Raw genomic sequence first — 16290 nt, 5'->3', positions numbered from 1 at the left:
GGGGGTGGGAAGGGGGTGACATGTAAAACGACCGATATTAGTGTGGAATCCACAGTTTTCGGAGTCGCTAAGAAGAATAGAGACACTCCCAATGTCGTTCAACTCCAAGACACCCCTGGCACCCCTAGGGGTGGGGTGGGAAGGTGGTGACATGTAAAAATAATCGAAACCGTCCGATATTAGTGTGGAATCCATAGTTTTTGAGGTCGCCAAGATGAATAGTGACACTCCCAATGCCGTTCAACTCAAAGTTCCTTTTACACTATAGTTAGCATTTATTATTTTCCTGTCTAATAGAAGATTGGGATAAATAAATACCCGGGCAATGCCGAGTAATCAGCTAGTATATCTATATTGGCCATCACAGGAAGGTAATTGGCAGGCAACAGCTTTATACGAGGGTCACTATTTATATTTTGAGCCTTGGCAACACTGATTGAAGTTAGGCACGATTTGACGTTTGCACGGAATCGTCTGGCATTATTGACCATAACGTACTTCAAATGTTTTGTCAATAGCTTCATTTGTGTTATGTTGCCTTGGAGATTGCGCGACAACAATAAAATGGAATTAACTCGTGAACATTTTTGTGCGATGATTTTTTTACGATTTTCGACATGGATTATCAAGACAAGAGTGCATCAATCAACTTACTTCCACATTTGGCGATGAAGCCCCATCCTTTGCCACTGTGAAATGCTGGTATAACGAATTTAATCGTGGCCACCATTCGCTCACCGACGAGATTCGCGAAGGTCGTCCAAAATCAGTTGTTGTTCAAGAAAACATTGGTGCTGTGCAAAACCTATTTGACAAAAACTCAAAAAGACGCTCGCGTCAATTGGTGCAAACAAATGCTCAATAAATACAATTGTGGTGCTTCAAAAGACGTATATAAGATTGTAACAGGTGATGCATCATGGATATATGCATATGAGCCGGAACGTACACAGCAGTCGACTGTATGGGTGTTTCAAAGTTGTTCGCGCTCGAAGCACATCAAAACAAATGGTCGCCTGTTTTTTCGGGAAAACTGGTCATGTGGCAACTGTGCCTTTAGAGGAACATAGAAAGGTCAACTCTGAATGGTACACAACAATTTGTTTGCCAGAGGTCTTCCGTCAAATACGGAAAACAAACAAATGCCGTCGGATCATTCTTAATGAAGACAATGCCAGCTGTCACACATCTCGTCTAACAACAGACTTTATGAAGAGTCAACAAATCGAATTCATGGGTCATCTGCCATACAGTCCTGATTTGGCACCCAATGACTTCTTCTTGTTCCCGAATGTCAAGAATAAATTGCGTGGACAACGATTTTCGTCGGCGGAAGATGCCGTTTATGCGGTCAAAAACCATATTATGGAGGTTCCTCAAGAAGATTGGAAAAACTGCTTTGACAAATGGTTCGAACGAATGCAAAAGTGTATTGACGATAAAGGAGAATACTTCGAAAAACAATAAAGCAGTTTTCAATGCCAAATTCCTGTTTTTTCATTGTTAGGCTCAAAATATAGTGACCCTCGTATGTAGTAAAAATGTGCTCAATACGTAAATATATATTTAGTAACTTTCACCAAAATATGGAGTTAAAATTGTAAACATTTACCTTTTCCATAATATAAGACACTACCTGAGCTACATAAAATACAGTCTCGGCATTGCAACTATTAACATGACGGTCTTGAAGATAAACCAGGATTTTATTCCGTGTGTGTGCCACAAAATCGTTGCTTCTGGTGGTGCTGCCGAGCTTGCAACTAGTAGCAAGGGTGAGGTTAGCAACAGGCTGCTCGAGTTGGGGCTCTCTTCCAACGTTGCCAAAATAGCATTTGTAACAACCAGGAGCTGATGCCTGAGCCCTCATTCTGTTTTGCTGACAACAATTGTAAATAAACAGGAAATTCAATGTTTTACAATAGCAAAAGCAAACAGTTTGGAGGTGTGTAAAAAAAATGTTCTGATGACAGAAAACTTGTAATTAACACAATTGGAGGGTATAATATAGGTCAAACTTTTGTATGTTTAATGTCGCTTCAGACTTTGTCAGTCATTTGCAAGAAATTCACCAATTCTTTCAGTCACACAGGAACATGTAGATATTGCACAAATATGGAGCATTGAAAAATGTTCTGAAATATGGAAATAATATGTACATATATGTAAAATATGAGCCAAAACATAATATATGTACAAATACAAAAAATAAAAAAGGAATTTTTCGAGCTCCTGGTCTTCTTTCTCTTAAATTTATATTCTCTTCTCTGTCTGCATATTCAGTATAGACTTTGAGGTTACGTTTGTCTAAGTGAATGTGAAAGAAAGAATTCAACCTTCATCCACTCACCGATGGGGGTGTGTTTCGGAATAAAAGAAGAAGAGCTTTGCACCAAAGGAAGGAAATGAAATAGCACTTTCATTGTGCCTTAGCTCTGCAATTGATTTTTTTAAAATATGAGAGAGCAAGGGAATGTGTGCGTTTTTTTTAAAAAAAACTATTCTAACCTGAATATGTTAAAGAAACATGCCAGTAATTTTAATAATAATAACAAGTCTCAAAAAACATATAAGAAGAACCTTACTTTGGTGAAAGAAGAAAAACATTACATACTTGATTATTCCTTATTCATTATTTATTTATTTGTGTTAATGATTAATTTTGTACATAACTTCCTTCTTTCCATTAATATAAAGAGTAATACAATATAAGATTCCTTAAAGTATTGTAGATGCACTTAGTTACCTTGATGTAAATACCTTAATCAGGAATTCCAGCCATATCATATATTTTTTCAACTTCATAAACTACATCTGGTCAAGTCTTTCATTTCCTCCCCACAATTTAATTTTACACATTTCGATTCAAATACATATTTACAATATTTTATTGCATCTTTACATATTTCAAAGGTTCCATATGAAAATATAAACTCTCAAATATAATTTTTGTATTTTGGAATGTAACACTATCACTTGGACTGTCTTTACAATTGATACAATTGAATATAAAAATATTGAAAGTTACAGTCTTAACATAATGCAAAATATCTGCCTGAAAGGAATGTTGTTTGATAAATGTACATAATTATTCAAGAAGAAGGTACACTTTCAGATGTTATTCTATAGTTATTACAAGTTATATAAAATTCAAATGAGCAGTAATGTATGATAAGCTAATATTTCAAACACATCACCAGCTTTAGCTAAATGGGTGTTTATAATGTAAATGCATGAGGTACATGTATTTACAGCACTCAGTCAAATTCAAGTATACTTATGCAGTTATGCATTATTTCATAAAGGGTCAGCCTGGAAGTTAAACATTTGCAAGTCTTATTTTTATATCCATAATCACCAACTGAAAAATAAAGACAGTAATGTTGCTTTTGTAATTATTGCCAAATTTGTCTGTAATAATTCAGTAAGTTCGGTTTCCTGTTCTCAACAAGCATAAGGTGCTTTGAAGCCAGAGTTTGTTTATTTGATTTTCAGGTACAGCATAAATATTTCATTAGCTTTATACTCTTGGCATTTCAAGGGTTTATCTTCCAATTTCATTGTCAGAATTAATGAATGATGTAGAGAAAATTATGTAAAAATAACAAAAATAAATAAATAAATGCATCTGACAGTATTTCAACTCAATCCTGCCCAGAACTAGAAACAGGTATTGTAGTTACTCCTAAGTCACGCACACAGTACAATCACATACAGCATACAGGTCTACAAGTCCTTCTTCCTTATTGAGGAAGCACTGCTAACATTAAAGTACACCATGTCCATAAATGTTTACCCTGATTTCAGGATTATATAACTATTATATTTATGATTCTAACATTGTTTTTTTTATTACAGGTTTACTTGGGAACCCATGAAGTTTCTGTACAGGTGTGTCTCATTCAACATTTTCGCCACAAGGAGCGCTGTGTGAGCTATTCGTTAAAAATGGCTTCCCCTCAGGAGAAAGCTCAATGTGTTGTGTGGCATGCAGAAACCAAATCACCGATTACTGTGCAGCAAAAGTTTAGGTCCCATTATGGAAAGAAAGCACCTGATGTCAAGTTAATCAGAACATGGATGGAAACTTTTTTAGCAACGGGGTCAGTTCACAAACGCACAAGCAGCGGCAGACCATCTGTTTCGGAGGAGACTGTGCAGGCAGTTCAAACCGCATTCAAGAGGTCGCCACAGAAATCGATTAGAAAAGCTTCGCGGGAGCTTCAAGTGCCAAGGGGTACAGTGCATAAAGTGGTTCGCAAACATCTTAAATTGTATGCGTACAAGGTTCAAATTGTTCAGGCATTAAAACCAGATGATCGCCCAAAACATGAACAATTTGCTAACGACATGCTGAACCGTTTGGATGAGGACAATGATTTCTTGAAGCGTGTGTGTTTCTCCGATGAGGCTACATTTCATGTCTCTGGATCAGTTAACCGCCATAATGTCCGGATCTGGGGATCCGAAAATCCTCATGTCGTACGAGAACACATTCGGGACAGTCCAAAGGTTAACGTGTGGTGTGGGATAATGTGTGATCGTGTGATTGTCCCATTTTTCTTCCTTGAAAGCAATGTAACTGGATATGTTTACCTAGACATGTTGGTGAATTATGCCATTCCCCAGCTACAGGATCTGCAAGACACTGTCATCTTTCAGCAAGATGGAGCTCCCCTACATTGGGCTCTTGAAGTTCCGCAATTTTCTAAATGAAACTTTCCCCAACCAGTGGATTGGCAGAGATGGCCCAATTCCATGGCCCCCGAGATCACCTGACATTAGCCCCTTAGATTTCTTTCTTTTGGGGGTATGTGAAAGATATTGTGTACAAAACAGCAGTTCCTGATATTGCGACCTTGCAACAATGCATCAGAGATGCCATTCACACAATCACACCAGACACGTTGCAGAATGTGTGGCAAGAGATTGAATTCTGGCTTGATATTTTGCGTGTTACCAGGGATGCACATGTTGAAGTGGTTTAAATGTTGAAGTGTATTAATTGTATTAAATGTTTATGTATGGTTCAAAACTTAATGAGTAGAAGCATATGTGGTATAACGCATGTTCCATTTACTGTATCCAATTAAGAGTTACATTGTTTTGTTATCAGGGTAAACATTTATGGACACCCGGTACAATCGATCATGTTAGTATGATGTCACACTGCAAGATAGAGTCCAAACAATATTCTTACGTATGTGATAACATTGGGATTTCCATTGCAAGGGGTAACTTTTAAAACTGTGACAGTAGTCATGAAACCAAATTATGATGTGTATTGTACATCAATGTAAAGATGAGATTTCGGAGAATACATCTATATATAACACATACCTTACAGATGAGAATGTAAAGAATAATGAGTACAAAATCGACTAAAAGTGAATGTCCCTAGCAACGTCTGATCTGGATTCACAGCTAATGGGTTGCAGTCACCTGGGGCTGCTGATTTCCCATCATCCACAGCGGCAGCATGACTGCACTTGAGATCGGCTGAGCTTAAAGCCAGCTTCGGCTGTGCTCAGAACTGGAATGTCTAGATTTTCTTCGAAAATGCATGAATTTTCTTACTCCATTTATTCTTTACATTCTCATCTGTAAGGTATGAGTTATACATAAACGTATTCTCTGAAATTCACATGGATGTACTATACACATCACAATTTTGTTTCATAACTGATGTTACAATCATTAAAGCTACCACTTGCAATGGAAAATCCAATGTTACCGAATAGGCCAAAACCACGTGACTACTTTGTTTGGACTCAATTGTGCTCAGTTGTCCGCTGTTGACATCACCACTAATATGGTTCATTTTTCCTCAATGTTAGTAGTCAAACCTTCAAGTTAGCACCTTTATTCAAAGTAATTATCTGAAGCTTTCCTGACATATGCAACTATTATTATTTAACTAATAACCTACTTAAAAAGATTTCTTAGTGTTTCAAACCCCATCCACAGAGAAAAGTAAAGAAATTGAACATCTGATGTTGGTAGGATCACAAGAAAACAGGTAAAATATCATGATTAGAATGTGTGCTCTGTGACCACCTCCATATTACATGGTATTCCCCACCAAAACTGAATTGATGTCTCTCTGGACTTCCATCTTCTTGTAACAGTAAATAGTAATTAGTTCCTGCAGAAGATTTGCTACCAGAACTACACAAGCAAATGAAGGGTAACTTCCTATTAATGAGTGGTCCCAGTTTTGAATTCCGGCCTGAGGATGGGTGTTATTTATCAATTTCACTCATCCTCAATCATGATTAGCCAAAAGTGGGGGAAGAACAAAGTAAAATAAACCAAATCAATCAATCATATTAATGAGTAACAGACACATTAAACACCAGCATACAACCTGGTGTAAAAATATGGAACTACAAGTACATATGCACAGCACTCCTGAAAGCATGTTTCTGCATTGACTGGAACATAGTTTATCATTATCTTTAAAGATAAACCATGGGACAACTTTTAACTAAGCACAATTGCTGGTACATAGTACTGTTGCATTTCGTAATTTTTCTATTCATTTCAAATTATCTGGGGGCTCCCCGAAGATATTGCATAAATTACTCCTTCTTCTTCTCCCTCTTCAAATTTAGGCTCAATTGGCAAGGAGTATCAACAGTATACATCCTCTAAAAGTCCTAGGCATTTCATTCAAAATAAACAAACTTGAACTGTCTAGAATGGATAGTTCTCGTTGTGTGAATTTCTAAAAATGTTTCCATGCATTTGAAAAGCCCACACTTCAAAATTCTGAACTAATCAAAAATAAAACCTGCATTTGACAAAAACTTCCAATATATACCCAGGGCTCAAAAAATCCCAGTCGCCAGGTCACCATGGTGACTAAAAATTTCAGCTTGGCGACTGTGATCTTATGCTGTAATATGTACGCAATTCTGATGATTCTAAGTTCAAATTGCAGTACAGCGTAAGTTAGCAAATGATTTTTTTTAAAATCAACGTTGTGAACATTCCAGAGTGTCAGTAAAAATTTCTTACTCTTTGTCCCCCAACACCCCATTTCCAGTATACATCAAAGTATACTGTATTTCAAAGGCAACAGATCCCATTGCGGTAGCGCTGGCAGAGAAGATTCCACGCAGGTAAAACAGCGACAGCGAAAAATCAGGCGAGGCCAGGCCGGCTCAGTAGCTCAGTGGTTAGAGAAATGCCACAGTATATCAGAAACCCGTGTTCGAGTCCTGGTCGATTTTCTGCATTTTTCGCTGAAAATTTCTACGTTGGTATATATTGTTGAAAATCAATTCTGAGATGTTTTCAGCAAATCAACAATATTTTTAAAAATAATGTAATTGCTTTTATTTGGATAAATGCTAACATAAATTTATTAACCTAGTGATTACATGATTAGTTTAGTGCAGAAAACCTGGTGTAAATACCTCTTACGGTTTTCATGATATACATTTTCAAAGTTTGGGTTGTGCAACTTTTGAAACACTCTGTAGTATGCACAAATGCTAGTAGGTAGTTTCCTGGTGCCTGATTATCAGAGCTGGCACCTAGCTTTGAAGAAAATTTTTCGAGCATTGCTTATACCGTATTGAAACTTGAGAACATCACACGTTCATGTGTACATAAATGACATATCATGTCTGCTGTTTTAGAAATGACATGTTAAATGCAGAGGTAATTCCAGCCATCATCAAGGATTTACAGCCCCTGGGATTATTGCTGTCCAAGTCATCCATTAGTGTTTAATTTATTCAAGTTTCTGGAGATACGGAAAGTTGCAGCAGGTGAACAGGAATAGTTTCTTTCCCTTTAGAGAAAAGTAGTACCATAAAATCCTTCACTTTGAGGACACACTTACTAAGCATCTTAGTGGCAGAAAAGCATGTGTCTCAAAGTGTACACTTCTTCTTGAATAAGAGTATGTTTCATTTACGTACAATGGAATGAACAAAAGTTGATAGGTATCCAACAGCAGTTGTCAACAATTTTTTCTGATATACAGAAGATGAATGTCTGGACTTGAAAATTCTGGGTGTTGTTCAGAGACAGGTATGTCCTCTACGAAGAAATTAGTTTTCAGCTTACCCATAAATTCAGACCATATCATATGTTGGTTGTTTGTGTCTCGTATCTCCTGACTCAGGAATATTTCTGTTTTCTTATCAGCTAGAAGGAGGAGAGTCTGTATTAGGTCGTCGATGGACTGCAACAGAAAGAGAAAAAATAATACAGTTCTCACGGCATTTAGTATATACCACTTGGCAAACAACCCAGATTCATAATTAGTAAATGTACGAGGGGTAGAATGTTATTCCGTGTCATGTGTGTGTGTGTCACTACGAAAGAAATGCAATGGAACCTTAATTTTACATTTTTCAGGGGACCAAGCTAAAAAACTTAAAATGTAAAATCGAGGAACGCAAATTAGGGTTCCGCTGTACCTATGACAAGGCCAGGACTTGAACCCAGTACCTTCATTGTTTGCTCATGAGTCATCTGCTCAATGAGCTTATCCAATTAGGTTGGTGCACAGGCAGAGAACGAGAGAGGGACAGAGAGGATAGCATCCATGGGCATTCGAACATGCAATCTCTTGGCTACCCATCCAAACTTGGGAACAGAGTCGCTGAGAACACTCTGGCTGCCTAGGTCAATGGTGATTTTGGAGACCCCTGATCTGTGGAGTGATTGATTGATTGATTTTTATATTGTGGGCACTTCAGCACATGGGCTATTTTTACCCATTGCACAACATGGGCATAAGTCCTTAACTAAAATAAAATTGAGGGACAAGCCCCTAACAAAAAAAATAGTCTGTTAAAACTTCCTTGTTCAAGTTTTAAAACTATTTCATTCATTTATTACTTAACAAGAATTAAAACTACGATGGAAATCTTACCTAGGCTAAAAGCTGAAGCTGTAAAGTGGCACTCAGGAGACTCAGAAAGACAGACACAGGACAACACAGCCCTACAGAGGATTACATTGGCCGATGTAATCCTCTGATTGGTTCAGATGCCAGAGCCTCATTGTCCTGCAAGATTGAGTTACCAAGTTGTACTAAGTGGGAGTGAGGTTGACTTACGGTGCCTTACCACAAGGTTACCCCTTACACCCTGTGGAGTAAAGCCAGAAAAGAGCAGTGATGGGACACAATGAGCTGACCGCATATGATCCTATGGGGGGGAAAGCAGCCTGGCAGAGCTTGGCTTTCAAATGGCTGTTGCATCAAGGAGTTTAGGTAGTTTCACTATTCATCAATATCTGTAAATAAATTGGTAAGGAATTTAAATGTAAACACAGGAGTAATTCTTAACTGATGATATGAATTTGGTTTAAAATTACTTCTTTACTTTACTTCTTTAAGCAACACATCACATGTAAATAAGTGCTAAGGTGCTGTGCGAATATTCAGAAAAATATACAATTATGATCACTTACGTAGCTAAAAATCTTAAAAATAGAGTTCTGGAAACCCTTATTAACTTGCAACCTCCTGTGCTGTCAAGTCTAGTTAAGGTCCTGGTGAGAGCAATCTAGATATCGAAACTTTTATAAGAAACCCCACTCCCTTCGGGAAAGAGAACGAATATGATAATAAAAAAAAAGTAAAATACAGTGTTGTGGTTCATATCAAAAACTAGCTTTTGCCTTGTTGTGTGCAATTTTTTTTTCATTTTTATAACTGCCCACTTCCATGGCAGAGTCGTTAGCTGAACACATTACAAAACCAGGCTTTCCAGGTTCAAACCCTGTGCAAGTCGTGGATGTTTGTGTTTGTCTGTCATGTTGAAAACTGAAGTGTGTCCCTTTATCAAATTCATCATCTCATCCTAATCATCGTATGGCAGAAAAGTAGAGTTGCAAAAAGACATCTTATTTGAATGGATGTTAAAAAATGTCCGATAAAAGCCTGGCCATTCCTTGTTGTTACTAATTTGCTTTTGCCTTATGTGTGAATCTACTCAATGACATAGTGGTAATTCTATTGCCTTGCAATCAAGGGGTGACAGGTTTGATCTCCGGAAGACACACATTGCACACCGGTTCAGCTTCCATTCGAAAACTACACTCCTAGTCCTCGTTAGCATATCTGACAAATAAAATGGATTTAAAAAACTATTATGTTTGTGCCTCGCATGCCACATTCAAATGTTGTCATAAACATGAAACAAATGTTAATATTAAACTATTAGTTGTTTCAGGTCAATTAAAAACCTTTACTATTCACTACAGGTATGCAAAAGTATACCTATTAGGGAAGCTTTCAGACTGAGGCGACAAGTGGCGATTACCTCTTGGTTCAGAAACAAACGCAATCTTCTGAACCAAAGCGAACATGCCACTGAGAAAAAGTCCCAGTCTGAGACAAAATGAAATGTGCCCACAACACAGTCTGTTGTTTGAATTTGAATATGAAGTTAAAATTTTGGGTGCGTCAGCACTAAGGCTATTTTGCACCTGTCACATTATACGGGGTCCAGCCCCTTATCGTTACAAATAACTACGCTAACGTTGCAGAAATAAAATCATACAATATTCTGACTTTCGTTAAAAGCTGAGGCTGTAAAGAGGCACTCAGCACACACAAGGACAAAAGAATAGGACAATACAAACAAAATTATACTGGCCATGGGGCAAGTCGCCAGAGCCTCGTTAGTATTCAGTCCAGGGTGTACTAATGTGGAAGTGAGGTTCACATTTGGGTGTACTACGTGGAAGGTCACCCCTTACACCCCCACAATCTGTTGTTGGCATATGCAGTGAATCCATGCTTATAGATTGAAAGGGACCATGTCACTTATCACTTCAGTTTAAATGCTCCCTTAGGGAGTTTTAAACAGACAGAAGGGTCAATCAGTTGGTGACAAGCGACCATAGACAAATAACCAAGGGAGATTCGTCATCTCTTGGTTAAATTCTGTGGTGTTCGTCCACTAGCAACATCTATCCGTTGGTACGATGAACTACTCTCCCAAGCCAAACACACGTTGTTTCCTTTTTTAAACGATAGATGGCAGTCTGTTAAAAAAAACAGAAACGGGATCTAAAATGTGAATTTTTATTAGATCTATCAGGCCAAATATACTAATATTTTACCATAAAAGTTATACACTATGTTGCCATTCGTCACTGGACACCCCTCAAAAAGTGGTTGGGATCATCTGTACATGTCGTACAACCTATAAAAGGCGTTGCCGGTTGAGAATACATTCATACCAGCTACAGCTGTCAATATGGACAGACGACACAAACTGAGTGAGGTGGAAAGAGGGATGATCATTGGAACCCACAGGTTTGGGCATTCGACCCGTGAGATTTCCAACAAATTTCAGATACCCCTGGTTGACAGTGAGTGATGTTATCATGAAGTGGAAGCGAGAGGGGGTCATGGCATGCCGACCCAGACCCAGTAAACAAAAAATATTAACAGATCGTGACCGTCGATGCTTGAAACGTGGGGTGAAGTCAAAAGGGAAGGTGTCGTTACAGATGGTGGCACAGGAGTTTCAATCGGCTTCCAGTAGTGCTGCAAGTGATCGTACTGTCCGCCGGGAGATCGTTGCACTTCGTTTTCATGGTCGCGCAGCAGTTCACAAGCCGCATATTGCAGCCCGCAATGCGACCCATTGGTTAGTGGTGCAAGGAATGCCGCCATTGAACCCTCGAACAATGAAAATCCATCCTATGGAGTGATGAATAGCGCTACCAGAAGTAGCGATCCGATGGACGTGTGTGGGTGTGGCTTATGCCGGGTGAACGCTGTTTACAGGACTGTCTCATACCCACAGTGAAATTCAGCAGAGGTGGCATCATGGTGTGGTGCTGCTTTTCGTGGTATGGTCTTGGTCCTCTTGTCTTGGTTCGGGGAAACATGAATGTCGATGCGTACCAAAAAGTTCTGGACAATTCTGCGCTACCGACATTGTGGGAACAATTCGGTATTGGCCCATACCTGTTTCAGCACGACAATGCTCCCATGTCATATGGCAAATATTATCAAGACGTGGTTCGAGGACATGGGTGTGCAAAAACTTGATTGGCCACCCGAAAGTCCAGATATCAACCCCATTGAACACCTTTGGGATGCGTTGGAGCGCCGCTTGAGAACCAGGCCATGCCGCACAAAAAACACCTCTGAGCTGTTTGGCGCTTTGCAGGAGGAATGGGGCAACATTCCCGTTGACACGTATTGCAAATTGGTGGAAAGTCTTCCTCGAAGGTTTGTGGACGTCATTGCAGCGAAAGGTGGCCCTACACGATACTGATGTGGTGCTGCGACTGGATTAACATACTGGTATGGGGTGTCCGGTGACAAATGGCAACATAGTGTATTTAAACCACCATTTGTTTATTTCTTTAGGGAGTATCAATGATTTATGCATATATATGGATCTGTTGGGAGTCGAAATAATTTTTGCTGCTCAGTCGGTTTACAATCTCTTACATGGCAATGAGTTATTTCCACAAATCGTACAGTTGACAAACACGAAACAAATAATTGGGACACGGACAAATACAAGCAAATAGAATCACGTTTGAAAAAACGCGACAACAAAACCAAATACACGAATAGGCAACAATGTGAAGATTTTTCAGCACGTGAATCAGTATTTCCGTTTCGCTCCAAGCACGATGTTCGTACAGTTGACAAACACGAAAAAATAATTGGGGCACGGACAAAGACAAGTGAATAGAATCACGTTAGAACAAATACGACAACAAAAACAAATACACAAATCGGCAATAATATGAAGATTTTCTCAGCACGTGAATCAGAACTTTCGCTTCGCTGTAAGCATGATGTCAAGCGTCACCTGCCGGCAGCAAACTACAAAAGACCATAACGAAAGCAGCATAGACAAAGCACAGGGTCTCTCTTATCGCTCAACATGCTACACCACGTGCTACACCATGGAAAGCTTTCATTGTAACGCTAAGCGATTAATTTGTTAGGTTAGGCTGTTAGGTTTAGTTCACTTAGTATAAATAATATATTTGCAGGGTATTTATGCCAAGAGAACCAAACCTAAATGACCTAAACTAACAACATAGTCACGCTACCTCTGACATCAGAACACGAAGTTGGTAGCACGTTGTGCGATAAAAAAAGGCCTAGAACAAAATGCATCTAGCGTGCCAGTAGAGAAGCAACCTGACCAATAACTCCTTGTACCAACGGTTAGATGTTACTAATGTCGCAAAGCCACAAGTACGGGCATGCGAGTTTCACCCCACTGCAAGCGACACGGGGTCCCTTCAGTCTACAACAAAACATTCACCAATCATGTGCGAACAACAGACTGAGGTGACACATTGCATGCCATTGAGAAAACGGCACAGCCCGAGCAACATGCAAGCGATAAGCAACATTTGCAGCTTGTCGTGTCGCTTCAATTTAAAAATTTGGATTTATTTCTGAAGATTGGTTTCTAAAAAAAACATGACGTTTGGGTCTGAAAGCTTCCTAATACTTAAAAAGATCTGTTTGCTACTTCATGGAAGATTAAGACTTATTTTAGCCTGTAGCATACAGAGCATAAATTGTGAGTACTGTTGTTGGTACTTTTTGCATTGAATGTTTCTATTATACGTACAAGTAAATCCAAATGGTTCTCCAGAGTAACATTAAGTAATGTGTTGCCTTGTAATAATCAAAGGTCATAGTTTCAATCTCCAGTGGAGAGACAGTGGTTCACATCCCATTGGAAACTGTAGGTTCAGTTTCAATTAGTCTATCTGAACATAACGTGAGCTTAAAGAATTTTTTTTCTCAAAAAATGCCAGATTTTATAAATGGACATTTTTGCCATTTCCAGCCAATTTTATTTGCTTCTTCTTCAGTTTTAGGGCCACTGTGACTAGGCCAGTGTTTCTCAACCACAGAGCTGCATGAGGTTCATTACATCCAGTGACTGACATTGAATTTCAATCTTAATTTTAGATTTGTCAGCAAGTCTAGACATAAATGAATTATGATTACGCCATAATTTATTTATCAATATTTAATATTCATTAAGTATGCATAATGATTAATGTATCAAGTTTAAGAAATCAGAAAGATATTTAGGAGTAAAACTGTTGGGATTGGAGCATTGAATTTTAAGAAATTATTTTATTTATTTATTTATTAAACAAACGATGCCACAGAACATTGTTCCACTGATTCATACATACATTTTGTGCATTACATATATTTGTGCATACCATAAATTGTGTCACTAATTACCATACAGATGAACCCCTCACTCCTTTCTCCTCTGACCCAGTAGGGTTCTTTTTGAATGATTGAAGTGACATACTGTTTCAAAATTGTCTTTAAATCACCAGAAGTTTGGAATGTACATTTACTGTATTCAAATGAGAAAATCTCTACCAGATGTGGAGATCACAGGAATATATAATATAAGTTGTTCATGTTCAAAGGATTATGTAGAACAAACAGCAAGGAAAATGGTAATAAGATGGCACAAACACGATTTGGACATTATAAATTTAAACCCAAGAACAGGTTTGTCAGCTCACATCATCGAAGAGAAGCATTTGATTAAAAAGAGAAGGGTTTTGAAAAGAGTGACGGGAAACATAGAGTTGAATGTCTGGGAAACTTCGTTCATTGCAGAAGAACACTGAAATAAATTAAATAATGAAAATGGTAACATACCCGCACTATGGAGTTTTCATTTTCACAAGTGGAGTAAGCCACTATCTTTAAAATTTAATGTAACAGAAAACATAAAGAATTTCTGTGAAAGCAATGATGATTTTGAATTGCCTGATGATATTTGGGATTCATAATTTTTAAATAAAACAGACTGCTTGTTCCACAGTTAAGTTGCTATATTACAACAATGTAACATCGACAACATCCATTGTATAACGGATTCATTTTTGATAAAAAAAATTTAACCATTGTTATAACTGTATCTTTAATCAAACTAAAAATAAATGTCTGATGAAGGGAGCGTGTGTTCTCCTGAAACGTCACAACGAAAAACTGTTTTTATGCTTGTAATAACCGTAGAGTACAAGAGAAATAGTAGTTAGAGAAGTCACTGATTTCAGGAATATTACGTATTATTTGAAGCATTTTGTTGTAGAGAGCAATTAGCCCTTGCATTTCACATTGTATACTAACAGTATTGTTTTCCAAAATTCTTAAAAATTCTTGCGTGAATCTTTGTTTCACCACATATTCCAAATAATATGCCATTTCATTGGTTTCCTTCATACATAATGTCCCATCATGTCTCTCATAGCACTATAAGCAATATCCAGCCACAAACATAAAGGACATCTGAAACGATACAAAACACACATGTACATGATTTTTTTCAAAGCAGGTTCATATTCCATGTTACAACTATATATATATATATATATATATATATATATATATATACAGGAATAGGGTTAGAAATGGTGCCAGAAGGGCAGATAAATACAAATAATGAAGGAGACAGTAAACACTTACCACACAAATAGAAATAATTCAATATTTCGCGATCTGAGTCGCATTTTCAAGAAGGTAGATAAAAGATCGATGACACTGTGAGTAGAGGCACAGAATACTGACCATAGCGTCTCTACGGTCAGTGTTGCCAGAAACAGTTGAAAGGAAACACGAAATACTTTAGCCAGTGTTTACTGTAAGGTGGGTGGGTAGTTTCGGGGAGGAGAGGAAAGAGTTACTGGTTGACTAGGTTGAGTCCGGGGGGTATAGTGGCGTGCATTCCTGCTATATAGGCCCTTTCCCATCGCCTGCGGAAAGATGTGTCAGAGCGGGGGGGTAAAAGGTGGATGATGGCAACACGGAAGCAGTTATTGAAGGTGGTGTTATGGCTGTTGGTGTGGATGGCAACTGTGAAATCGGAGTTTTGGGTGGAGGAACGGTGATTATTTATCCTTAGATTCAAGGGGGTGGAGGTTTCGCCTAGGTAGAAGTTGCCGCAGATTTGACAGATGAGGGTGTAAATTAGGTTGGATGAGTGGCAGGTGCCTTTAGGGTGAAGGGTGAACTCACCTGCCGCTGTAGGGATCAGGAGGGTGGGGGAGGTGATGAGTATGGGGCAGGTCTTGCATCTGGGTTTGTTGCACCTGTGGGCTGGGGGAAGGGGTGCGGAAGGGGTGGGGGTGTTTCGGACCAAGATGTTTTGGAGGTTGGGGGGGGCGACGGAAGACGACCCTAGGTTTTTCCCGAAAGATGTCTCTGGTCTCGGGATCACTGTGCAGGATGGGGAGGAGGGAGTGGAGGGTATGTCTGATTTTCGTAATGTGAGGGTGGTATTGGGTGAT

At 38.6% G+C, this 16290-nt stretch overlaps 1 protein-coding gene across 2 annotated transcripts in view; it reads right to left on the bottom strand.

The window, feature by feature from the left end:
- Positions 1–16290, bottom strand: part of LOC145997203 (protein N-lysine methyltransferase METTL21D-like) — a 72433-nt gene that overhangs the window by 13928 nt on the left and 42215 nt on the right. Inside the window, exon 3 of one of the 2 annotated variants that reach the window (XM_083133950.1) lies at positions 8080–8197. In XM_083133950.1, the coding sequence (XP_082990076.1) occupies positions 8080–8197 (118 nt within the window). Of the gene's footprint in view, positions 1–3723; positions 8198–16290 lie in introns of those variants that run through there. The other variant, XM_083133949.1, reaches the window with a different exon arrangement.

The sequence above is a fragment of the Lepisma saccharinum genome, chromosome 13, assembly GCF_977018435.1.
Source record: "Lepisma saccharinum chromosome 13, izLepSacc3.1, whole genome shotgun sequence".
NCBI lineage: Eukaryota > Metazoa > Arthropoda > Insecta > Zygentoma > Lepismatidae > Lepisma > Lepisma saccharinum.
This window is presented reverse-complemented; position numbering and strand designations above follow the sequence as displayed.